The following is a 26,252-nucleotide window of genomic DNA, read 5'->3' as shown; positions in this document are numbered from 1 at the left end:
CCGTGTGGACATCATAAATGGATGACCCCTAACCATTCGACTCTGATTTACAAGTAAGAAATAACCATGTTTTATATGATTTCCCTACCCGGAACGAACTGTACATCATACGAGCACTCCATATCAGGGTAGATCTTGTCGAATCTCTCACACAGTTTAGCCTTGTTGGCGTCCTTACAGCACCACTGGTGGGCGTCGATGTTCTCACGGACCCCCTCGTACCAGTCTGGGTCCCCGGCCACCACGTGACCAGCATCCGGCGAGCCGTGGACAAACGTGGCGAGGGCCAGTTGCTGCCCCCAGACCTGCCAGTCGCTGGTGTCAGCTGGTCGGTCCCACCTGTAGCAGCACAGCTGGGGAGGTCACAACAGGTAAATGTGGGCGGTTCGCTGAGTCCAGGGAGTAAGACTTTAGTAAATAAGTGAGTGGTGAATATTAAATGCGTGACTTGAAGGAAAACATGAAATTATATAGGGCTAGCACAATGCTTTGCCAAATTCATCCAGGACCTCTCGATGATTATAAATTATTTTATACTACAAGTAATTGATACAGTTGTCAATTATTGATACTTCTATTGATATAATTTTAAATTCTTTTTTTTAAACAAAAAGACACAGATTACCAAAAAGGCAAGTTAAAAGTCAAATATTTATCAGAATATAATAACACACGTTTAGACTTGCAGATACATTGAAGGTTCAGCATTCTTTATCGCTAAATCAAGCAAAAACGATTAGACCTATCAGGAATGTTATTGTATGCCAATCGCTAAGGCAAGTGAAAAGCTACAAAGTATTGCGTTGAATAAATTATATAGATATATATCTAATAACTTTATACCTATTGATTTATATTTTTCCTGTTACCTTATTCCTGGGGTTAGATACAAGCAGCCTTCTTTTTGCCACTAAACTTATTGAAAAACAGTAAATGTTCGGACTACGTTGTTCATAGATGGTCCACTGTAAACCCAGGCGGTCGAGTGTACACGGACATTTGTACAGCTGTTCTATCTCTTGACGGTAAACTGGGTTGGTTATCTGACGGCTGTTTTTACACACGTATCTCTGGCACTGCTGGGCAGGGCTGGTGGCGGGGGATTGTCCAACCTTGTAGGAGAAGATTTGCTTGAAGTCTGAGGCTAAAAGACAAAAGGTGAATCAACAAAAGTTAATGATATAAAAGTTGTTTTTATGCGAATTGGATTGCAGAACAAGTCAAAACAACAAAGGACCGAGACGGATAACAGAAAATCAACAGTAGCTCCTCAACGGCTACAATAAGTGATCGATTGCTTGATATCTGCAACTTTATGAACATTGTAAATATAGAACGATACAAATGGCAAATAGTGTAATATTATGTTTTAAATATTTGTTTCTTAAAATGGAACGTGCATGTCCTTATAAGACATAATGCCTAGTGGCATATTTCAGTTAATTCGCATCCGAGAGCAAAAGCATTAGTAAGTGTATTAATAGCAGATTTATACTAATTTTTTTTTAATCTTTCAGAGCAATACATATCTTAATTATTTATTATTTTAATTATTGTCATTTTTGTGTTTAAGACAGCTCGCTAAGTACTATTACCTTTGTGCCAAGAGGCTGTGATGCCTGGAACTAAGGTTGTAAACCTGCCAGCAGTTACACCGACCTGAACACCTGCATTACACCATTGCATCCTGTCTTTAGGATACAGGTAGAACACGTAGGACGTTTCTTCAGCTGAAAATAAAATGTGTCAATCATATTTTACATACAACTGTTTGCTGTCGATGGCAGAAAGGATAGCACGTTCGGCTGAAAAAACAATGTGCCCATAGTATCCCACTAACAACTATTAGCTGCCAATTGCAGACAGAATAGTAAAACTCTTTCAGCTGTAAGTGGTTGTTCCTGTTATTGAAAACATCAGCTAGTGTTATACAGTTTGTTTACGCTTTGCTAACTATAATATTGGCACGTGACTTACCCAAGAAATTTTGGTCACTACTAGATTCCTTTCTATTCCCACTGATGAAAATAGCTTGAAACGTGTTCTGTGTGAAATGTTAGTTGTTAACACAAATTATAGTATCAACAGTATAATCGCCATTAATAAATTACAGTAAGGGAACTAAAGTCATATGATACAAAACAAATTAGATCATTATGCTTAACAGATTTTACTTTACTTTTTATACTTGTGCCTAATGATATAGTCTAATGTCATTAATGCAAACTAATATTGAAATACCTTCACTGTAGCCCGAGATTGCTGAAAACATAACATTGAAAATTACTTTTTTGCTGCAATAAATTAGTAGATTGAATAAATAGATTAATAAACTACTTTTAAAACAGATTACAGGAGCCCTGCTATTGTGTTGTGTTTTTACTCACCTGCGCTACACTAGAAAAGTTGACGTAAGTCGCCACAACAACAACGTTTACATCAAAGTCAGCGCATGACGTCATCTTAATAACATCTCTGGCCGCCCTGTCCATGACAGTCTGCCTGTCTGGCGAATATCGCAAGTCGCCCTCGAGATACGCCGACGGCTCGCACTTCTCGTAGACGTGGTAGTAGATCTCTTCACTGGAGGGGCTGGCGTTGGGCCAGAAGACCTTCAGCAGCAGCTTGGTGGCGTCGTCTGTCGGAGACTTGCTGATGTCGGGGCTGCCAAAACTGATGACGCCGGCGTTGTGGATCTACGGACACAGATGGGAAATGAGAACGTTATTTTAATCTTCTTCTTCGTTCCTAATCGTAATGTTATCTCAAACACAATAATAAGCATTACGTGTCAAACTGTTATGCCATATAGATGCCGTTGACTTCGATTTAAGATATTTTGTGTCCACCCAAATAACAAACTTCAAGGCAGCAAATGTTTAATTAGGAGTTTTTCTGCTCAATAATTTTCTGTCCTTAACTATCGAGACATCTGCCTGGGGTCGAACTCGGGACTTTTCGTTTTAGCAACCCGACCCGACAACGTCAACTTAAGTTTTATTTTAATTTTGCTAGGTTCTAAAAATTTAATACTCCAGAATTACCAAAGTATTTAATACCTCAATAAACCATATTTTTATTTACGGAACTTGTATATATTGTCTGCCAATAAATCGAATCTTATATAATGGATCTTCCATGTAGTTTCATTAGGTGCAAAATCGCAATAGCCAGTTAAATCATTCCATTTAAGCATTATTATTTCAAATTGTTATTGTTTCCGTATTCAGCTTCGATGCTAATTTTCCGAGTTAAAACACTCTTTTCAAATTACAAATTTGCTTATACTTCGTTTATGCTATTCTATTTTTTCAAATAAAAAAATCAGATTACTAGCCCAGACTTTGTCTAGATTTAATGTGCACCGTGTTACTTACATACGCAGTGGTGACAGTTGTTTCAGCGAAGGGAATTTCAGCACTAAACTTTACTTCTCCATAGTACGCATCTGTTTTCTTCGTAAAGTTTTTAGACCTTGTCAAATCTCCGCTCGCCTCACCGTACGGGTAGAGGGATACTTGAATAAAGGTAAACATGATTTTTTAAAAATAAGCATCTGTATTTAATTTGAGATAAAAGAAATTTGAAACGGGGTTATTGTATAAAGACAGTATCTTGCACTTGTGGTCACCCTGTTTCACCGCATCGATTGATGGTCAAGTACTTCATACATTCTAAAACTTCACATGCAATTGTATAATCGGTAGTGGATTTTTGTAAAAATCAAATTAAGACAATTTTTATTTTCTTCTTATTTTAAGTTATGCTAGGACATTTCATCTAAAATGAATCCGTTTGTAACAATCCATAGCATACCTAGTTATATCAGCTGTGAAGCTGATAACCAAATAAAGTTAATTTAGTTAATTTTAAATATTCTCATTCGTTAATTAAAAATCTAACCCAAAATAAACAATATTTTTTCACTGTACTCACCAACACATTGGTCCAACAGACTGGCGATCTCCATACCTTCTGGGCATGCGCAGACTACTGTGTTGTTACTTTTATAGCAGTAATGTGAGCACCGTTTCCCTGAAGCCAGTACGCAGGTTTCTTGATTTCCTGTGATAAAAAAAAAACATTTAAAATTAATAAATGCTCGACGAACCATCTTTCAAAATTTTCGGTATGATCACTATTATATCATGCTAGAAATGTATCAAACCGTCTGTTTCCTTGTGTAAATATCAAAGGTATTAAAAATAATAGACAACGCAAACAAGAGATATCGTGATTGAATTACAAGGTTTTTTAATTATTTTAAAAGTTTTTCGTGGCTAGTACAATACAAAAGTGGAAATATGATTACACGAGCCGACCCGCGGCGTATCATACGCCGATACTAATGCTGCCACTGAAAATATTTGCTTTAAAACACTATCAGTAGGTCGTTAAGGACGATTACCCCCCCCCCCCTCCTCCCCCCCCCCCCCCCGTGAAAGCAGCCTCCTCTTAGTTACCTCCCCTAAGTTTAAAATCGTTTCAAACTAAATTATCTGCCCCTAATAGCCGTCACTAAACCCGGCTCTACGATTGGTAACATTTAGCGTGAACCACAGCTCACCAGACCATGTGGGGTGGGGGTGGTAGGGATATGCTTAGAGAGATAGAGAGGGGCCTGCTAGGCGCGCTTACAGCTTGGTGTTTTCTAGGGTATCCAAGAGGAGAATTATACATATATATATACATATACATATATATATATATATATATATATGTATATATATATATATATATATATATATATATATATATATATATATATATATATATATATATATATATATATATATATATATATATATATATATATATATATATATATATATATATATATATATATATATATTGTATTTTCCGATTAGGCAATTTATTTAAGAACCGTTTGTTAAAAAAACAACTTTACAATTAAATAAAACAGTATAGATACGTTAGACAATATGTACTGTTTAATTTACTATCTACTTGCCTACACAGTTTCCGGCTGAATTTTTTACGAAACCTAGCCGGCAAGAACACTGGTAACCTCCCGGAATATTTTCGCAGGCCTGGTTTTCCGGACACTTTCCGGTCCGGCACTCGTTGACGTCCTCGTCGCAGTTGGTGCCGGTCCAGCCCGTCTTGCACACGCAGACACCGCTGATGTTGTCGCAGAACTTGGTGTTGTCGCGTGCACAGGTGCAGGGTCTCTGGCATTTGGTGCCCCATGTGAACTCCTTACATTCTGTTAACGCAATATATATATATATATATATATATATATATATATATATATATATATATATATATATATCTTAGCAAAAAAAAAGTAAAGTTCCCCTCCCAAACGTGTCGGTCTATGTGGCAAGTGAAATAGAGTTCACTTGTTCATGTGACCTCGGCATATGAAGGGATAGTGTGGTCAGCACTATGCTCAGCCGCCTTTACTTTCCCTAACGTGAGTTAGGTACCCATCAGAGTTGGGTAGACTCAGGGACGGTCTACTGACTTGAACCCAGATTCGAACTCGAGACGTCAGTGTTAGCAGTCTAGTTCTTCCCAACTCTTCCCATAATTCTCATGTCTTTTTCAATTACTCTTAGTGAGTATTTTCTTTTAATCTCTCTTTTTTGCACTGGATTCCATTGTGATTGTTACTCTTGGACTATAATGTTTTATGGTTTGTTGATCCAGGTGGAACAAAGATTAAAAAGAACAAAATTAATGAACTCTTGTGTGGTTTGAGCAAAAGAATGTATCCGATCCATTAGAAATGTGAAGGTATAAAAATGTCACCACAAAAAAATACACAGTTTTTCGCAATATAACATCTCTGATCCACGACATACGCTCCAGTTCACGCACACACTGCCAACGTTGAGTACACCACCGCCATGCTCTACACACTAATCAAAGGAGGTTACTCTCCCTCCATCTCACTGTTTACAAAGCGTTTACATTTTTAAACGACCATGGTCACACCATGATACTACTGGTAAAATATGTTGCGGTTTTCCTCTTCCCTATCAGCTTCTTTTTCTTCTGTTCTTTCCCTTGATGATTTGTTTGGTAGTTTATCAAACTACTTGATATTTAATATAATGTTTTCTAAGCTATGTTTATGTCAATACTTGCAATTTAAATGATAAAAAAGCAAGATTAAAAACAAAATTGAACTCAATTGAATAGGCTTAAAAAATATTGGTCATATTTTAAATAACTATTTTGCAAAATGAGGATTTGCAGATTTAACAATAAATTATTGTGTCAAAAAGTTAAAAAAAAAAAAAAAAAGTTAAAAAACGAAAGATTACGAAGTAAGTATGACCCACCGTGCGTGTTGTAGAAGCCGGAGAACCCCTTCCGTGAGCCGTAGTACCACGTCTGGAGATGCAGGTTCATTAAGTTCTTTGTTGTCCTGAGGAGTCCAGGGATCCTGGTGCCACAGTAACGGCCGATCTGGTTGGTCGTGTTGACCTCCCCGTCAAAGAAGTTAAGAGAGTCGTAGGAGCAGTAGGCCGTTTCCATCAACTGAAAGTCTCCTTTAGCGATGCTAGAATTCAAAAGTTCTACTTTTATTGCCGAGAAACATGTAGTGAAGGGGGATGAATGGGCGTGAATGTTGTTTGTACTTGGTACCTTATCCCGTTCGTCCTTGTTCAGTTCTCGTGCGGTGTGTTGTAATAGTCCAGTTTGTACCAGTTTATGAAAGGGTATATAAGGGTATATATAAGGGTATGTATATGTAAACGTGTGTTATGGCCTCAGTTACGTCCAGATCTCCAAGGTTAGTATAGGTTAGGTAAATACTATTATTTAGCCCCTGTATCGTAGTTTTACTAGCTTGTATATTTTGTATTTAGAATAGACGGTGTTGTAGATAGTGAAGATATTATTACATTCTTTTAGTTTTAACGAGCTTTTGTTTTCATTTAGTCTTGTTTGTAACCCGTTTGTGGTTGTTTGTCTTATATGTTGCGCTACGCATCGGATGACCCGAAAGGCGTGTCCGTGTGTTCACAACAATATCCAGAAATATAAAAGCATAATTTTAAATTTACATAAAACTATTATTTAAAGTAGTATGTTGGAGAAGTTATAGGAGGTTGGCTTGGTCGGAGCGGTTGCTGAACCATTAGTCCTGAGTCTTAACATCCGGGTAAATGAGGCTCTATAACTGCGGACAGCCATTCATCTAAGAGAGACAACTCCGAAATCAAACAACTGCTGGTTTGTAGTTTGTTTTTGGCTGGACAAAAAATATGGTAGCAAATATGTAAGCTAAAAGCAAAGCATGCTGAAATAGGAGTCAACGGCCTAAATGGCGCATAACGAGTTGACACGTATACTAATTATTTTGGAGGAAATACCCTTTCAACACTAAAATTAAGAACGAAGAAGAAGAGAAGTTATGCTTTACTTAAGTGTTTTAGAATATAATTATCAAAAAAAAAAAAAGAAGAAGAAGAAGGAAAAAAAAAGAGAAAAAAAAAAAAAAAGAAAAAAGAAAAAAGAAAAAAATGTTTAGAAACACACACAAAATGTTTAAAATATGAAAGTATAGTGTAATCACCACTACGCCCAGCCGCTTTTGATTTGCCTAGCTAGAGTTAGGTATCCATTAAACATGGCTGGACTCAGGGACATTCTACTGACATAAACCCGGATTCAAACTCAGGACTTTCGGGTTAACACTATAGTTCTCTAACGCAAGGCCATGCAGTCCCATTGTATAAACTATTATATTATGTAATACGAGCAAACCCGCGGCGTATCATACGCCGCTAATTAGTTGTTTTATTTTCTACTTTTAATTAATTCATAATTTGTGAAATCGACAGTGCCAATGCTGCCACTTAATATATTTGCTTTAAAACACTATCAGTAGCTCGTTAAGGACGATAACCCCCCCCCCCCCTCCTTTCCCCCAACCCCTACCCCCCCCCCCCCCCCCATGAAAGCAGCCTCCTCTTAGTTAGCTCCCCTAAGTTTAATATTGTTTCAAACTTTTGAAAACATTTAGCGTGAACCACAGCTCACCAGAACATGTGGGGGTGTGAGTGGTAGGGATATGCCTAGAGAAGAAGAGAGGGGCCTGCTAGGCTCGCTTACAGCTTGCTGTTTTCTATGGTATCCAAGAAGAGAATAATATATATATAGATAGATTCGCCAAGATCTCTTTAGGATCGATTGCGACAAAAGGCTAAATAATATTTATTTTTTATTTATCAATTGATGAAATAAAACCACGAACAATAGACTGCACCTTCTGATAGGTAGATGTAAATACACTCTAAACTACCGACAATTAAAATGCCTATTAATCTAATTAGTATCGACTAATTGTTTGATTACCTTAATGAAACAACTTCACTAGCACCACCTGTAATTGACCAATCACACTGCGCGTTGTTGAGTGGATAGGTCGGGTACTGAATTGTGCTGATGGCTCCAAACGGTCCATTTAAGGTTGTAGTACAATCTATACATTACCGTCGTACACACAAAAGGAAAAACACATGAATAATTGTTATTATAATTAGACCTATCTATATTAAACTAAATAACAACGCAATAATTAAACAGAAATCTGCTCTAGTCTAGCACCTGTATCTTTTAAATAAAAGATAAGACTGAAACGAAATGTACAACTCAGTCAAAATGCCTAACAATAAGTTAAAAATAAGTGTACATTCTTTATTTGTCATAGAAGATTCAAACAAGTTTAAAACTTCTATCTTTTGTTTTTTACCAACTGCTTCTGAAATTGATGGAATTACAGTGTTACACTTTTTAAAATTATACTTATCCATTTAAATGACCAATCAATTAAAAAAATAAAGCATGAAACGTTAATTTAAAATAATGCATCCTATTTTGCATGAATAATAAAACAACGTACCTATATCACACCTGTAGGTGCCCGGCAGGTTGACACATTTCTGCGTGAGCAAGCACGGGTTCTGCAGGCACTCATCTACATCAACAGAGCAGTCAGTGGACGCCCACCCCGACCTACAGGTACACGCTCCACTGACACTGTTACATGACACGGAGTTGGCCTGTACACATTTACACAGGTTCGTACACAGGTCAGTGCCGTAGTAAAATGGACGACAGTCTGTCAGACAAAGTGTTCCAATAATAAACTTTGGGTAAGATGGCTTTTAAATCATTATTATTAAAAAGGCAGATAAATAGTAAGGATGTACGTAACACAAAGTCGTCATGACTTGTTGACACTTTCCTATAAAGAACAGTCTTTGCCTCCACTGTCTTGGCTACCAGGTAATATACAATTTTATATAATTAAAAACAAGACTCGGGTAGATGAGGCTCGTTAGCTGGGGACAGACACTCTTCTAGGAGAAACAATTCCAAAATCAAATAACTGCTGCTTTGTAGTTTGTTCTTGGCTGGACAAAGCAGGCTGAAATCGGAGTCGAATGCCTCTATGGAGCATAACCAGTTGACACGTATACTTAATTGTGTTGGAGGGGATCCCTCACAAAACCATAATTAAGAACGAAGAAGAAGAAGTAAACAAAAGTATGAGACGGCGTGGTTAGTTGGTGGATCTTTCCTATCCCGAAAGTCTCGAGTTTGGATCCCAATTTTGGTCGGTGAATCCACATAGGTCTAATTGGTACAAAACTCACATTAGAGAAAAAAAAGGTGACTAGGCATTGTGCTGACAACACTATTTGCCAAACTTATTGAAACATATGAGCTGTAGTGCATCTGCCCCATGTTTCTTGGGCACAAACATAAAAAGATAGTGGCAAGTGAATAAAAAAGAATAACTACAATCCACTAACTTACAGTTGACTCTGGCTTGGAACCCCGTCCTAAGTGTGTCCTCCTCAGACTGGTAGATAATGTACACGTTGGGGCCCTGGATACGTAGCACCCCCGGGGTTGTGGTACCATAGAACCTCCCCACCATGGGGTCTCCGGCATGCGTGCCCTGGTATACGGCTACAAAAGACTTGCCGGACGGGTCAGTCGATAAGCTCACCATGCTGGGCGGAAGAGAGTAGACAGTAAAGTTACTTCAAAATGATATCATATAAACTAAATAATCTATAAGAAAACCCAACAAGACATTGGTTTTTCTGTATGGCAATTGCTTTTAATGAAATTCATTAAAACAATTGTATATATTAAATACTTTTAATGAAATTTACAAATGTGTTGTATTTAATTATATACAACGAGCCGGCCCGCGGCATAACATACGCCGCTATTTAGTTGTTTCTAATTTTCAATAATTCATAATTTGTGAATTCGGCAGTACCAACGCTGACACTGAAAATATTTCTTTAAAACACTATAAGTAGCTCGTTAAGGACCATAACCCCCAACCCCCCCTTCCTTCCCCCCCCTCCCCCCCCCCCTACCCTTAAAATCGTTGGCTCTGCTTGTAAACATTTAGAGTGAACACAGCTCACTAAAACCATGTAGGGGTGGGGAGGTAGGGAGAGCGTTTGCAGCTTGTTTTCTAACGGCTCACAGAAGAGAATTATATATATAGATTGAATTTACTGCTATGTAATATTCCATCGATTCTATGATTGTGAATTGCTACGGGGAAAATTAATTTTCCCTTGTGGTTGTTAGAGTGCGTCAAATCAATGACTTCTAGAAAATGTAGGAAGAATATCAGGAAAAGGCTAAGAGTATGTATTATACTCTCATCAAAAACAACTGTGTCCACTTACTTAATGGATATTATACCCTCATCAAAAACAAGTGCGTCTACTTACTTAATGGATATTACACTCATCAAAATCAAGTGAAACCACTTAATGTATATTATACTCCCATACAAGTGTGTTCACTTACTTAATGACTACTATACTTCTATCAGAAACAAGTGCATCCACTTACTTAACAGATATTATACTCCCAATAGGAGCAGACGGCGCACTGATGGCCCAGTAGCAGAAGAGACGTTTAACTGTCGTTGGATTCCCCTTAGTGAAGCGTGTACCAATGACGGTCTGGTTCTTCTCCTGCGCTACAATCAGCTTACTGCAGCCTTGTGGGTAGGCTGGAATTGAATAATTATCCTTTTAAAGTTAGCAAAGGAAAAGTTTATTGAAGAAATGGTGTCCGGTCAAACTGAGAGTTATGCTATTGTTAGACATCCATAATCATTCTAACTTTTAAATGTAGTCTAAAATTCAGAACATATGAACATATAAATCTCATTAAAATTAGTACAGATCTGAGTCAACTAGTTTTGGTATTATAAAGAGTGTTTACCTTAAAGATAATTTCAATTTTAAATAAAATTGAAATCTGTTACAATAAATAAAATAAAAAAATAATTCTTTAAAATAGCATTAACTCATTAGCGATGTCAATACTATAACATCTTAAAACATACACAACTATTTAACTTAAGGCGTTCTGAATTTTATACGAATTTTAAAAAATTAAAATCACCTAAATGCACCACGCTTAATGAAAAAAAAACTGATTGGATATACTTACAACTCTGATTGTAAGTCCCGTTGAACCCCCTTCCCCCATATGAAGTCGTTAATCTGATTAACATGCTGTTCACAGTTGACCGAATGGGCTCAGTGAAAATTTTAGAACCACTGAACATTCCGAGTAGACGGGATGTTGTGTTGGGCCCGTCGTAAAAGTAGACGTAGTCGTAGTACAATTGTGTGTAGATATCTGGAAGCCTGGTCGTAAGTGGTAATGTACAAGATTAAATGGTTTACCGTTTAGATAATTGTTAGCTTGGATGAAAACTAAAATGAATTTAAATTTGTTCTACAAAATCTTTTTAAATTAAATCCCCACCCTCTCCAGCTTTCGATCATTTTCATCTTTCACAGGATTTCCCTAATGTGAGTTAGGGACCCATCAGGTATTATAAGTACTGTGGAATTATAAGTACTCAGGAATGTAGACATGCCTCAAAAGGGTAAAAACTTAGCATTTCTCATATTAATGTTGCCAGATGCTCTGACTATCTTTTCCCCACCACAATGGACTGCTTTATCATGTGCATTGTTCCTTTTTCCCTACTCATGATTCTTTGCTTCCCACTTTCAGATAATCTTTCATGCTAAACTATTCCCGACTGTAGAAACTCCATGCCGAATATATATTTTTCCATAAACAATTATCAAATCTTACTGGACCGATACGGTATAATTCGTGTCCGCTTGAATCAGCCACGAACAAATGGCGTTAGGCCAGTAGTTGCTTGGGTAGTTAGGTGATTGTATCGCACTTGGTGATGTGGTGATGTTGTAGTCACATCCTATTGGGACACACAAGCTGACATTTTTTTTATATGGAAACAAACTATTTTCCTATTGCAATAATTTCAGTTAAGTTATATAAAAATTTGAAATATAGTTTTTATTTTATAATATTATTATTAAAACGTATTCACGTTTTTGTATTTATGGATTTTGTTTATATTGAAGCAAATTTCATTGACTTATCATTAAAGCTAACACTATGTATCAATATGCTTAGAATAACACGTACATGTTTTAAATGGATTTACTAATCAGTGTTTCTTCCAGACTTTTTTCTCTTCTCCCGAAGAGATGCCTGGAAGAAACTCTGTTACTAATGATAAACTTCTGAACAAAAGTACTAAGTAAACGTAACATTTGTACTGTAGTACACACGCACACTAAAATATAATGATATGCAATGACGTGACCCTGACCTTTCCTGACGCAGCTGCTGTTCCCTGGTTTAGTTTCGTACCCAGCAACACACTCACACCTGTAACTGCCCACCGTGTTGACACACACCATGTTCGGGCTCGCGCTGCAGATGCTCAGGTATTTGCTCAACGCGCACTCGTTGACGTCCAGGGAACAGTCGACACCTGACCAGCCTTCAGCACACACGCACTGACCCGTCACACTGTTGCACGTGACCGTGTGAGCAGTGTTACACCTGCACGTGCGCTCACAGCTCTTGCCGTAGGTCATAGGTTTACATGCTGAAATAGGAATAGATTAGAAACAGTTAAAATATATATTTTTTTAAAGATACTGAAATAACTTTAAACTAAAAAACTGTACTTGACAGTTTGTGCTGTTTTATGCAATAGCTAGATGAAAAAATATTTTGTCTAAAATTTACTTTGCTACTCAACATATTTTGTGTTTCTTGTAATATTCAAAGACATTCCTGATGATGGAAGTTGCAAGGAGAGGTAAGGGGGGAAAGGGAGGTCAGGTTAACGTGAGCTCCAATAAAGAGAGCCGCCCAAAACCTAGTCCAGTGTAAAGGTGAGGCAGCAGCCCTTTGTATCTTAAGGGCCGCACTTGAATTAGTACGAGTAAAAGGCAATCATAACATGATGAAAATAATATTAACTAAAGGGGAATAACAAGGGTTTACCTTCACAGTTGGTGCCGTTGAGCAGCATGTAGTAAGGGCAGTAACAATGTTCCACTGAATCGTCTGAGATTCCACACAAATGGGAACACTGCAGTACACATCTGGTGTTGGGTTTTGCTAGTTAAAACAACATCATAAATGACAAGTCATTAAAAAATGACTGTAAAAAAATACTAAGATGTGAAGCTTCCAAATAACTCTTGCTATTAAAATTAGTTACTATTACGTGATAGTTTCTAAAATTCTCCACATTATAAACCGTATATAAAAGTAATTTACTACATCTTCTTGGCGATTAGCATTAATTATGATATGCTTTTTTCAAAAACCCCAAAACAGGACTGCTAACCCACAAAATATCTAAATCGCTCAGTACATGGACACACATTTATAGATCTACTAGAAACACGTTTGAGAAAACTAAATGCATATATGCACAATGCTGACCACGATATCCCTTCATATGCCAGGGTCACTGAAACAAGTGAACTCTACTTCATCTGATCCGTGGTCCGCCAGGTTCTTTTGGATACTTTATTTGTTTTTAAAGTAATTTAAAATACGATGGTATTTGACTAATTTAAGGGAAGTAAATATGTTGGTGATTTTGAAATGGCCACACTTCACCTACATATAACAATGCTTTAGAAAATGATGGATTCTACTTAGTGTATCATACACATAATTAGTTCCTAAAGGATCATCTTTATTATTTTCAAAACATTGCAAGGTATGTTAATTATTTAAAACTAATGTAACTTTTAACTTTTAAATGGTACCGTCATACACACGTCAAGAGATCTCAGACCGGATGTTGTCACTGACCTACACACCGACTGCTGGCGTTCTTGACCAGCCCGGGCAGGCAATCGCAGGTAAAGTTCCCCGGCGTGTTGACGCAGGTGACGTAATCGTACGGGCACCTGTCTACTTGGAGGTCCGCGCATTCGTTGATGTCCACGTCACAGCGGGCGGACGTCCAACCAGGCTTGCAGTAACATCTTCCGTTGAGGTTACTACAGTAGGCGGTGTTGTCCCGGTTACAGTCACAGGTATGGTTACATTTCTCGGTACCGTACGTCATAGCTGGACATTCTGGTAAAAAAAGAAGATACTTTGAAATTTAAGAATACATGTTAATGTTAAAAGAACATTGGCATGAAATAAAATATAACCAAGAGTGATACAAATCTATATGTGTCATATATCGATATATAATTCTTTACGTGGACATTACCACGCACGCCCCCTCCCTCGTTCTCCAGGGATGCGCAACAGACCATATCGCTATCACCCCCCACCCCCTTAAGTCTTGTGGGCTGTGGTTCACGCTGAATGTTTACAATCGAGCGAGCCAAGAGGGGAGGGGGGGGGGGGAAGTATAAGGATAATCGTATTTGACGATAGTGTTTTAAAGCAAAATAGTTTCAGTCGCTGCATTTATAGTGTCGAATTCACCAATAATGAATTACTGTTGTGCTTTGAAAAGGAAAAATGTGTCTGTCTTCCTGTGTTGAAAAAAGTAAATATTGTGATCGAATTGAAAGTGACTTCCCCTATCGATATTTAGAAAAAAACTGAGTAAACTCCCGTGTGTGCGATTCGTCCTAACAAATCAATAAAGATATGGTAGGTTTTGTTTAAATACTTGTTAGAGTTTCTCCTTACAAAAAAAAAAAAGAAAAAGAAAGGCGATTAATCGTACACGGACGTTTTTTTACGTTATGTTGATAGATGTCTGTATTGTGAAATGATTTGTTTCTTAAAAGTTCAACTGAGCTAGTGCTTTAGTGATTTATACTGTTATTCCACAGTTGTAAGTAACTATTGTATTTTTATATCAGTTACAATTCAAAATTAACTGTATAAAAATAAATTGCAATATTTCAATATAATATAATATAGTCATCCACTGTCTTATTTTAAACGTTTTATTTTGTTTACGTTTATTCTGGACTCACCTATTCAAGTATGTCAACACACACCTTATGCTGTGTTAGAAACAGCTCGGGTCGCAACATACACAATGCACAACCTACTTATTTTAAAGCAGACAATCCGATTGGCGTGTTAAAAATACATGCGTGCATGCTCCTACACACGCGTACATGCACACACAAATACACGCACACACAACTACACGCACTCACACCACACGCACACATTCACACATATACACAGGCGCACACGCAAGTACACTTACACACACATACATTCATACTTATATATAACTGCTATCCTTTAACTTACCGTGTGCTTCAAAGGTTGCCAGAAATCCAGGCCTAACGTTAGTGGCATCAGATAAAAACGTGACGAACATTTTGTTCCCTGTGGAGCGGATGTACAAGTTGTTTAGTTCGGCTTTCTCCTTCAGCCTACACAGCTGCTGTATGGGGGTGGCCCGGTTGGTGTCGCCGTCGTATACGGTCACCACATCAGGACACGAATCGGCGTAGCCATCGAGATCAAGAAAGGTGAACCTGGTAGTTGGGCAATTGAATTTTGATACAAATATTAACAAACGTTAACAAAACATCGATAATAATAAACTTCGAAATACATTCAAAGTAAGAAAAAAAATATTGCTTTCTTTAATAAACACATTATTTGCTAAAATTCGTAAAATATTTAATGAATTACCAAATACATTAGTCGCCACAACCCAATCAGCTTACTTTTACCGTATAGGAAGGCTCATCTTTGAAATGTTGAGTGTGATACTTACGGATAGCCCAAGGTTAAGCCCCGTTAATAATTTTTTTCGGTAAAATATTACTGCAATTTTTAATCAAATAAAAAATCCAGCACCAAATTAATACTGTCAAACACTACTTCAATCGTCGCTCAAACTAGCATGCCCAAAAAATGGCTCTGAGACGTAAACTAGCTTCACATATTCTGTTCACTAAATGTAGTTCAAAGTACAATAGTCTAAAGAATTTTGTTAAAACAAACAATGGTACAGTGTGTATGGCTTGTAGAAAAAAAAAAAAAAAAAAAAAATATATATATATATATATATATATATATATATATATATATATATATATATATATATATCTTTATATATATATATATATATATATATATATATATATATATATATATATATATATATATATATATTTATATATATATATTTATATATATATATTTGATATTGACTTAACCTACTTAGTTTCGATTTTTACCCCGATGACAGATTCATTCTCAATTATATACTGCATTATACTCTATAATAAAACCATATTTCTCAATCTTACTACATTGAATCTTTAAAAAAAATTACTTCAGGTCAATTATCTCGTTGGCCTGAGCTGTGATAGTCCAGTTACATCTGGCATTGTTGGGGTAACTGCTGGGGTAGTTGGGTGACACGATTGCACCACTGGGGCCTTCACGGGTACCGCCACAGTCTGTAAGAAAAGCAAAGTTCATTAGTATTATTATAATTTATATGAATAAAAAAAACAACTGTATTCTCCAACGTACGTTCACATTTGCTAAGAATACATAATTTTTAGCAACATGTAACTTGCACTATTTGTAAATAGACTCAAACTAGCTCACAACACCTAAGCCAAAAACAATTTCTGACCAACACGATGCAACTTTTTATGACATAATAGTTTTAAAATGTAAAATTATCGAACTGAAATAATGGGTGCCATTTTAAAATGTACAATTAACGAAATCAAATTATGAGTGCCATAAGACGCACAACATTCTGACTCATAACAATAATTTGTGTTGGAGGAAATCAAATGCAATAAATTATAAATAAGAACAAAAAAATTACAAATGAAATAATGAATTAAAATGTTACCTGAAAATATTTCAGCGAGTACAGAAGATATAACTAAAGCTAGCAAAAGTACAATACTTAAAGTATTGTGCATCTCCATTTTTAAGCAACTGTGGACACATATTTTAAAAATTAAGTTATTTGCATAACCATATGTAATTTTAAGTTGTTAAAAAAATTATGTTTGAAAATGTATTTTACTTTCGAAATGTTTATTTATATTTATTTAATGTTATTATTATAAATGTCTTTTCGCTCATTTTAATTACTTTAATTTTTTTTTCTAGAATGTCTATATAATGTAACATGTATAAGAATGAAACTATTACTTACAAAACAGAGAGCATCGGATGACAGTGTTGCCTGATGCCATCATTTATAAGTAAACGCTCTCACCGACAAAAGAATTTTATCCAATCAACTGTCAAGGACACAGCATCACATATGCTGCTATCTTTCTAGCAGGAAATCTGACACCTGTCAATCAAACCTGAGTAAACGGATTATATTTTAAATACATTCCACAGATCGAGTAACCGAATAATTTTAAAACTATTGACCAAAATCGACAATCGACTTTTCGCTGTGGCTGACGCACATGGTAATGTATATTTTTTCATGGTTTTCTTTAAATGTGTAAAATAATATTTTTTAAATAAGTAACACATTTTTACCAAGGCCAAAGGGAAAATTTTTATTTTACTTAAAATAGCTGATTTAATCCCTAACCTAAGCAACCAAGGCTATATCAAGGCTATGTACTAGATGACCTCTCCATAATTCTTCTTTGGCTACCAATTAAGTCGTTGAAATTATAGAGCATAAAAAAATCACATAAGTTATACCCATGAACTGCAAACTTTTTTTAAACATATGTTTATGAAATTAATCGTCATCATCATTATTTTTCTTTTCTTTCCATGCAGAACATAGCGCCTCTTGTTAAAGTTTCCACTCCCCACGGTCTCCTGCCATTCTTTTCATCTGTTCCCGATTCCTTTCTGTCCTTACAGCCTCACCTAGCACGTTACGTCGCCAAGTCTTCTTGAGTCGACTGCTGCGTCACCTGTCTTGGGGGTTCCACTCCAGTGCTTGCCTGACTCTATAGCCAGTGTCATTCCTAAACGTGTGCCCAAAACCATCGCCATTTCCATGATTTGCCTGTCTATTGTTTCCTGTCCACACATCTCTTATAGTTTCTCGTTTCCTACCTTGTCTTGCCATTTTAGTTTTAATATGCGAATCTTAGTCAGGATTAAAATTTAAATTGAGAAAAAGTGCGTAAAAACAGTACAGTGTTTAATCACGACGACAATAATAAAATACTTTCAAACAATAAATGCACAATGTTTAAAAGCTACCAATTTTCTTACAAAGATCTAAATAAACGTTCATAAAGATATGTAAAGTCAGCCTATTAAAGGAAATGTAATATACCATTGGTCCATATAATCGATTTGATAACATTAGATGCAAATATATTAAAAACTTTTCTCATTTTTTTTTTACAAAGATATGCATTAATACTTGAAGTTTAACTAAATATCTATAGATAAAGCAGATGCGTAGCGACCCCTCCCGGCACCCGGGGACAAACTTTCAATTTGGCGCCCCCCATATATTTTTGTATATTTGTAATTCAAAACTGCAGCTAAAATGAGCTTTCAATTTTTTTCAACTCATTTTGGCGCTTCTATGGTCGGCGCATGAGAACATATGTACCCCCCTGCACCCCCATCGCTACGCCTCTGAGATAATGGCTCATCATTCTTGTTGTTATTCAATGTTGTTAAAAAACTGCCGAGAGCACTCAGATGTCAGCTTGAAGAAAACATGCGATGTATAGAGCTAGGCTTTTTAGAAAGAGTATCTCGACTATAGTCTAAGGTCGGCTTCCGGGGACATATGTACCCCACTGCCCCCCCCCCCCCATCGCTACGCCTATGTATAGTTGGCCAGTAGCTCGAATATAGTTGACCAGTAGCTGACTTTAGTTGACCAGTGGCTTCACTATAATTGACCAGTAGCTCGACTATAGGTGACCAGTAGCTCGACTATAGTTGACCAGTAGCTCGACTATGGTTGACCAGTAGCTCGACTATAGTTGACCAGTAGCTCGACTATAGTTGACCAGTAGCTCGACTATAGTTGACCAGTAGCTCGACTATGGTTGACCAGTCGCTCGACTATAGTTGATCAGTAGCTCGACTATTGTTGTTTAGTAGCTGGATTATAGTTGACCAGTAGCTCGAATATATATATATATATATATATATATATATATATATATATATATATATATATATATATATATATATATATATATATATATATATATATATATATACATATATATATATACACTAATATTTAAACTTTTTAAAATTTACATTATTCATAATCGAACATCAAAACGTCAGAGTATAATTATGCAAATACTTTTTTTCTCAAAAAGCATCCGCCCAAACGCCCACCGGATATATTTTTGCTGCGTGTGCAAGAATATCCAGAAATCGGTGTTTAACAACAGTTTCTGAACTTCCGGCTGTCGAATGTAGAGCAAGCTGTCAAAATACTGAAAAGATTTGTAACACCATCTGCTATTATCTAGCACTCCCGTGTCCTTGGGGCTGTTTTGTATGTAGATGTCAATCAATATTCTCCTGACAAAAGCTTATGACAACATGACGGGTTTGTTTGTTTAGAGAACCACACAGGACAAAAGATGGATTTAAAGGCGGAGCTTAATCTGGTCACGTGTGTTTGACAGAGTTAATGTTATGGTTTTTGAGATTTGAATAAAATATTTGAATAAAAAGTATACTATTTATTTAAGGTGATAAAAGTCAAAGTATACCCCTATTGGTAAACATCAAAATGTATACTTCTAAAAATATATTTTGGAATGTGGTACAGATTTTGAAAAAATATATTTAAAAATATATTTTAAAAAAATTAGAAAGTGATGCTATTATTTGCCCAATCCAATAATTGTTGTCATTAAAATTAACCAATTACGCGTAAGCAAAGTTTTTAAATCCCTTAAGTGGGCTTAAGTTAATCTATGACTAGTATTTTTAAATAGTATTAATCGCTAACTGATTGTTTACGCATTACATAGTTTTTAATTTTTTTTACTATAAGGCTCTAATGTTTGGATCAATAGTAAACCGCTCTGCCTTTTTTTCTCTCACTTTTTAGACTCCTAGCTTATATATGTGCCTATGTGTGTACGTACGTACATTTGTCTGTATGTATATGTGTATGATTATTATACGAACATGTATGGATCCAGCAACGCACAGTGTCACTACTGCTTTGTCCAATTGCTGTTGTTTTTTTTTTTACTTTCTCGTATACAGGGTAAAGAGGAAGTATTGTAATCATGCAGACAGTTTTCACCGTTTTACACCTCAATACTTAATCATTGAGTACGCAGTTTAGGAGGACTTATTTTAATCGGGCAACAATTATAAACACAGATTAACAAAATTTCGGCATTTTACGAGTAATCGTGTCGAAAAATCTGGGCTTTGTAAATATGTTCGTATGTCTGTGATGTGTCTTTGACCACGATAACTTGAGTACCGATAAAGCTAGGTTGATGAAAATTCATATCTAAGTATTACATCAAATTGTTTTTTATCTGTTTCAACTTTTCAGCGATTTCCGATAAGCAGAATGGGAATTTATTCTACTTTCGGTTTTTCAAAAGCCGATAATTTGAGTACTGTTTCTGATCGATAGATAAAATGTCACTTATAAGAAAAAGATCTACCGCTGTGTTTGCTATTAAATTGTGTGTAATTTCCGGTGATCGGAAGAAGTACTTTATGCTACTTCCGATTTCTTTAAAAAAAAAAAAAGCGCATATGAATTTATAAAGTACTAATATTCCGCACTTTTATACACGCATTGTTTGCTGTTCACTTGGTGCACAATTCTTTTTTTCTACGAGATTCTATTCTATTTTTAAAAGTATTTAAAAACTGATTAAAAATTATGTCTATATCCCGAGTTGCCTTCTCCGTATTGTTAGGGGAGATAACTCGTGTTTTTTTTAAAAACTTTTTATTACATAACGTACTGTAAAATGTAAATACAACAACTTTTAATATATTGTAAAAAAAAATTCATATATTTTTATATATTTATCAAATAATTTTTAAAGACAATTTTAACCTTTTTTTACTTTCTCGTATATACGTAGTATAGAGAAAGTATTGTAATCGTGCAAAAAAAAAAATCGAGATTTTTACAAATCTCGACGTTTTACACCTCACTGATACGGAAAAACATAATTTTGCAATCTTGTCCGTATGTCTGTGTGTGTGTGTGTCTGTGTGTCTGTCCGTGTGTAAACACGATAACTTGAGTACCGTTACAGCTAGGTTGATGAAATTTCATATATAAGTATTTTATCAAAATCGTAGATCCGTATCAACTTTTGAGCGATTTCCGATAACCGGAAGTGGTACTTTTCCTACTTTGAATTTTTTAAAAGCCTATAACTTGAGTACTATTTCAGATAGATAAATGAAATTTCACATGTAAGTAAAAGATCTAATTCTCTACCTTCTGTTAAATTTTGAGTAATTTCCGTTGACTGGAAGTAGTAATTTACGCTACTTCCGATTTCTCAAAAAACTAATGTAAATTTTAAAAGTACTAATAATATTGCGCACTAATATGCGCTTTTTTTATTTGCGTTCACTTGGTGTGCAATTAATTTGTCTACGAGATTTTATTCTATTTTTAAAACTTTAAGTATTTAAAATGGATTAAAAATCATGTCTATAGCCCGAGTTTCCATCCCCTGTTATTTTATATAAGAATATTCGAGAAAGTTTAGGGGAGATCACTCCCGGTTTATTACATGTAGTAGAAAAAATGTAGTAAAAATATATTGTGGAGTTCAAATTGTTCATAAAACTTATATTATGACGAAATAAAACATGATGTCAATTGATGTAATTTAAAGTTTGTTTTCTGAGATGCTTTGCCTTATGCTGTTATAATCAAAGTATATGATTCACTAGGCCAGTCAACGTAAAATAGTTTAGTGTTAAGTACTATAAAGATCAGCGAGTTGTTAATTACAGAGTAATTAGGTTAGCATAACTAACATTTTGGCTGGAGATTTTTATTTCTCATTTTGATAGTCAACTTTTCTGAACTGACCAACTTGGATTAATAAACAATTAAGAATTATAAATTAATAAATAAAAAACATAGATAAAGCAAATGTAGATATGTCGATTAAAAAATAATGGCTTACCTTATAATATGTATAAATAAAACAAGTTTAGCTTTAGAACTTTAATATAATTTTGCTCTGTGAACATCAATTCACTGTTTTAAGCTTTTTCGATTTTTCGTACTATTACAATACTTCCTCTATACAAGAAAGTAAAAAGAAACTGTCTTATGAATTATACACAACCTACTCTATTTAATAGTGACTGTTTAGTGTATTTACTTTAATATCAAAGTAATATCTTTGATAATATTAGTATACTACAATATAATATTTTAATTGTTTAGATTTATACGTAGTAACAATCTATATATATAATTTTCTTCTGGGAGCCGTTAGAAAACAAGCTGCAAGCGCCTCCTTGCAGTCCCCTCTCTTTCTCTCTATCACTATCACTATCACCCCCGCCCCACCCCCACATTGTCTGGTGAGCTGTGGTCACGCTAAATGTTTACAAAGCTAAATGTTTACAAATCGTAGAGCCGTTTCTATTAGGGGCAGATAATTTAGTTCGATTTTAAACTTAGAGGAGGTAACTAAGAAATAACTAAGAGGAGGCTGCTTTCACGGGGGAGGGGGGGGGGGGGGGTGTAGGGTCGGGGTTAGGGGAAACGGGGGGGGGGGGAAGGTTGTTGTTTTAAAGCAAATATTTTCAGTGGCAACATTGGTACTGTCGAATTCACAAATTATGAATTACTGAAAAGTAGAAATTAAAAAAAACAACTAAATAGCGTCGTATGATACGCTACGGGTCGGCTCGTATGTTATTAATTGAAATGAAAATGGTATTTTCCTTTTTTTAGAGGGAGTTAACTTCGAAAAGCTTGATATAAAATGGATTATCTACCTTTAAAGATTAATCACGTTAACAGTAGTAGATAGCGGCACATCGATTATAGTATAAAATTAAAATGACTATAAAACCAAGATTGTTTCCCTGGTGTATAGTGTTCAAGTACTCCATTAATAGGTTAACGTTCTACTACCTGCAATATTAAAGACGAGCCGACCCGCGGTGTATCATACGCCGGCCGCTATTTAGTTGTTTTATTTTCTACTTTTCAGTAATTCATAATTTGTGAATTCGATAGTACCAATGCTGCCACTGAAAATATTTGCTTTAAAACACTATCAGTAGGTCGTTAAGGACGATAACCCCCCCCCCCCCCCACCCTCCTTTCCCCCAACCCTTACCTTACCCCCCCCCCCCCCCTCCAAGTGAAAGCAGACTCCTTTTAGTTACCTCCCCTAAGTTTCAAATCGTTTCAAACTAAATTATAATTATATGCCCCAAATAATAGCCGTCACTAAACCCGGCTCAATGATTGTAAGCATCTAGCGTGAACCACAGCTCAACAGACAATGTGGGGGTGGGGGTGGTAGGGATATGCGTCACACTTTTGCATTATAAAAAAGCAATGTTAGAAAAATAGTCTTAGTCGTTATTTCGCACTTTTAGAAAACTATTTTAATAAATTGTAATATGAATTGATTAAAATACTCTATGTTGATAGAGTTCAGACAAGATTTTGGAAAAATATCGTATTTTAAGAAAAATTCAACTGCAATTTTGAGGTGATTATAGGCTGAGGTGTGATTTCATTTTAGGGGGGGGGGGGGGCACAAAACGTTGACAAGAAATACTCAGTTATGTTGGAGTAGCATTAAGAATGAATAAAATGAACATAAAATAATAAATCTAAGCCACTTTATACGATAGTATAATATTAGGTCCCTTTTGGGTCGCATGGGTGAGCAGGATGCGGATGCGGAGCAAAGGATATATAGGAAAATACTCACCAAACTGGGTGAACCGCAGGGACAATGACATATAGTAAAATACTCACCCACCTGGGTGAGTGGGTGAGCCGAAAGGACAAAGACATATAGTAAAATACTCACCCACCTGTGTGAGGTGGGTGAGCAGGTGGGTGAGGTTGGGTGAGGCGGAGGGGGAGTAGGTCAGTAGGTCAGTTGGTCAGTTGGTCAGGTGAGGGGGTGACCTTATGACGTAATCACCGCCGGTGACCTAAATACGTAATCACCATCGGTTACCTAGTTACGTAATCACCATCGGTGATCTTGTTACGTAATTAGTTTTTAATGAGTTTGTTTTTTATGAGTTTTTTTTTATTTGTTTGTTGTTTTTAATTAGTTTGATTTTTATTATTTTTTAATTAGTTTAATTTTTAATTAGTTTATTTTTTTAATTTAAATTTCATTTTTTAATTAGTTTGATTTTAATTTGTTTAATTTTAATGAATTTGATTTTAATTAATTTGATTTTAATTAATTTGATTTTAATTAGTTTAATTTTTAATTAGTTTGAATTTTTTATTTATTTTGTCTTTAATTTTGTAATTTTTATTAATTTTTAATTAGTTTAATTTTTAAATTTTTTAAAATTAAATTTTAATTTTTTATTTTTTTTTTATCAGGTGAGGGGGGGGGGGGGGGGGGGGACCTTGTGACGTAATCACCACCGGTGACCTTTATGCTACTTCCGATTTCTTTTAAAAAAAGCGCATATGAATTTATAAAGAACTAATATTCCGCACTTTTATACACGCATTGTTTGCTGTTCACTTGGTGCACAATTCTTTTTTCTACGAGATTCTATTCTATTTTTAAAAGTATTTAAAAACTGATTAAAAATTATGTCTATATCCCGAGTTGCCGTCTCCGTATTGTTAGGGGAGATAACTCGTGTTTTTTTTAAAAAAACTTGTTATTACATAACGTACTGTAAAATGTAAATACAACAACTTTTAATACATTGTAAAACTTGTTTCATATATTTTTCATATACCTATCAAATAATTTTTAAAGACAATTTTAACATTTTTTTTACATGTAGTAGAAAAAATGTAGTAAGAATATATTGTGGAGTTCAAATTGTTCATAAAACTTATATTATGACGAAATAAAACATGATGTTAATTGATGTAATTTAAAGTTTGTTTTCTGAGATGCTTTGCCTTATGCTGCTATAATCAAACTATCTGATTCACTAGGCCACTCAACGTAAAATAGTTTAGTGTTAAGTACTATAAAGATCAGCGAGTTGTTAATTACAGAGTAATTTTGGCTGTAGATTTTTATTTCTCATTTCGTTAGTCAACTTTTCTGAACTGATCAACTTGGATTAATAAACAATTAAGAATTATAAATTAGTAAATAAAAAACATAGAGTATTTTCCTATATATCCTTTGTTCCGCATCCGCATCCTGCTAACCCATACGATCCATTTGATATACAATTCGGTTTACTATAATATTACTTATTTTACAGCTTTTTAAATTTCTTAAATTTCTTACTATTTTTAAATATAAAATGTCTTTAGTAAAAAATCCTCACATTTGTTTACGTCAGTAGACGCCCACGCAGCCCTACTGAAATCAATGGAGCATAGCGAACGTTACACGAAACCAGCTAGCTGTTAAACGCCGTCAACCATAGAATGACGCGCGAACTCAGTGGTTCAGCAATATGTAGACAAAAACGAAAATAATTTCAGGATTGGCTGAAAAGATGCACGAAAAAATGCACAGTATTTCGGTAATGATTGAATTATAATATAATCTGCTGTGAAAAAAAATAAATTGCAGTTTATCATGAAAGATAAGAAAAGCAATCTAAAGAGAATATCAATTTTTACAAAGTTTTGTCTCATTTCAATTAGCAATTGTTTTATTGTGTAAAGCTAAAGCTTGAGATAGACAAAACAAGGATTAAATGAAACAGGCTTTTCCTAAAACAAATAATCATTTCTATATGGAATTTAAAAGAAACACACACTTCATTTTATATCTTCA

The 26,252-nt window shown here is 35.3% G+C and overlaps 2 protein-coding genes across 2 annotated transcripts; both read right to left on the bottom strand.

The window, feature by feature from the left end:
* Window positions 1-71: 71 nt before the first annotated feature.
* Window positions 72-11,545, bottom strand: LOC131951105 (uncharacterized). The gene is made up of 15 exons (XM_059313392.1): window positions 11,482-11,545; window positions 10,873-11,035; window positions 9,805-10,004; window positions 8,885-9,103; window positions 8,338-8,464; window positions 6,315-6,535; window positions 4,973-5,227; window positions 3,937-4,065; window positions 3,378-3,517; window positions 2,388-2,696; window positions 2,242-2,262; window positions 1,978-2,044; window positions 1,596-1,730; window positions 870-1,144; window positions 72-353 (listed from the first exon to the last, which is right to left on the bottom strand). The coding sequence occupies exons 1-15, from the start codon at window positions 11,543-11,545 to the stop codon at window positions 72-74; spliced, it is 2,607 nt and encodes an 868-aa protein (XP_059169375.1).
* Window positions 11,546-12,312: 767 nt separating this feature from the next.
* On the bottom strand, window positions 12,313-17,557 carry LOC131951104 (multiple epidermal growth factor-like domains protein 10). Its single transcript, XM_059313391.1, has 8 exons — window positions 17,513-17,557; window positions 17,201-17,289; window positions 16,664-16,790; window positions 15,625-15,854; window positions 14,200-14,469; window positions 13,375-13,491; window positions 12,689-12,970; window positions 12,313-12,320 (listed from the first exon to the last, which is right to left on the bottom strand). The coding sequence occupies exons 1-8, from the start codon at window positions 17,524-17,526 to the stop codon at window positions 12,313-12,315; spliced, it is 1,137 nt and encodes a 378-aa protein (XP_059169374.1). The 5' UTR covers window positions 17,527-17,557.
* Window positions 17,558-26,252: the final 8,695 nt, after the last annotated feature.

Source organism: Physella acuta, unplaced genomic scaffold (assembly GCF_028476545.2).
Source record: "Physella acuta isolate Inbredline_101_S28 unplaced genomic scaffold, ASM2847654v3 ptg000798l, whole genome shotgun sequence".
Classification (NCBI taxonomy): domain Eukaryota; kingdom Metazoa; phylum Mollusca; class Gastropoda; family Physidae; genus Physella; species Physella acuta.
Note: the sequence above shows the minus strand (reverse complement) of the source record. Positions and strands in the feature narration are given on the sequence as shown.

What these genes read in the sequence shown, in the direction of transcription:
- LOC131951104 (XM_059313391.1), bottom strand. An exon ending in GGCAACCTTTGAAGCACACG is followed by an intron (nt 14,470 to 15,624) that starts GTAAGTTAAAGG and finishes TTTTTTTACCAG; the next exon opens with AATGTCCAGCTATGACGTAC. An exon ending in CAACGGCACCAACTGTGAAG is followed by an intron (nt 12,971 to 13,374) that starts GTAAACCCTTGT and finishes TTCCTATTTCAG; the next exon opens with CATGTAAACCTATGACCTAC.
- LOC131951105 (XM_059313392.1), bottom strand. Translation starts at nt 11,545, where the DNA reads ATGTTAATCAGATTAACGACTTCATATGGGGGAAGGGGGTTCAACGGG. An exon ending in CACCTACAGGTGTGATATAG is followed by an intron (nt 8,465 to 8,884) that starts GTACGTTGTTTT and finishes GGTAATGTATAG; the next exon opens with ATTGTACTACAACCTTAAAT. An exon ending in AGTGAAGTTGTTTCATTAAG is followed by an intron (nt 6,536 to 8,337) that starts GTAATCAAACAA and finishes TTTGAATTCTAG; the next exon opens with CATCGCTAAAGGAGACTTTC.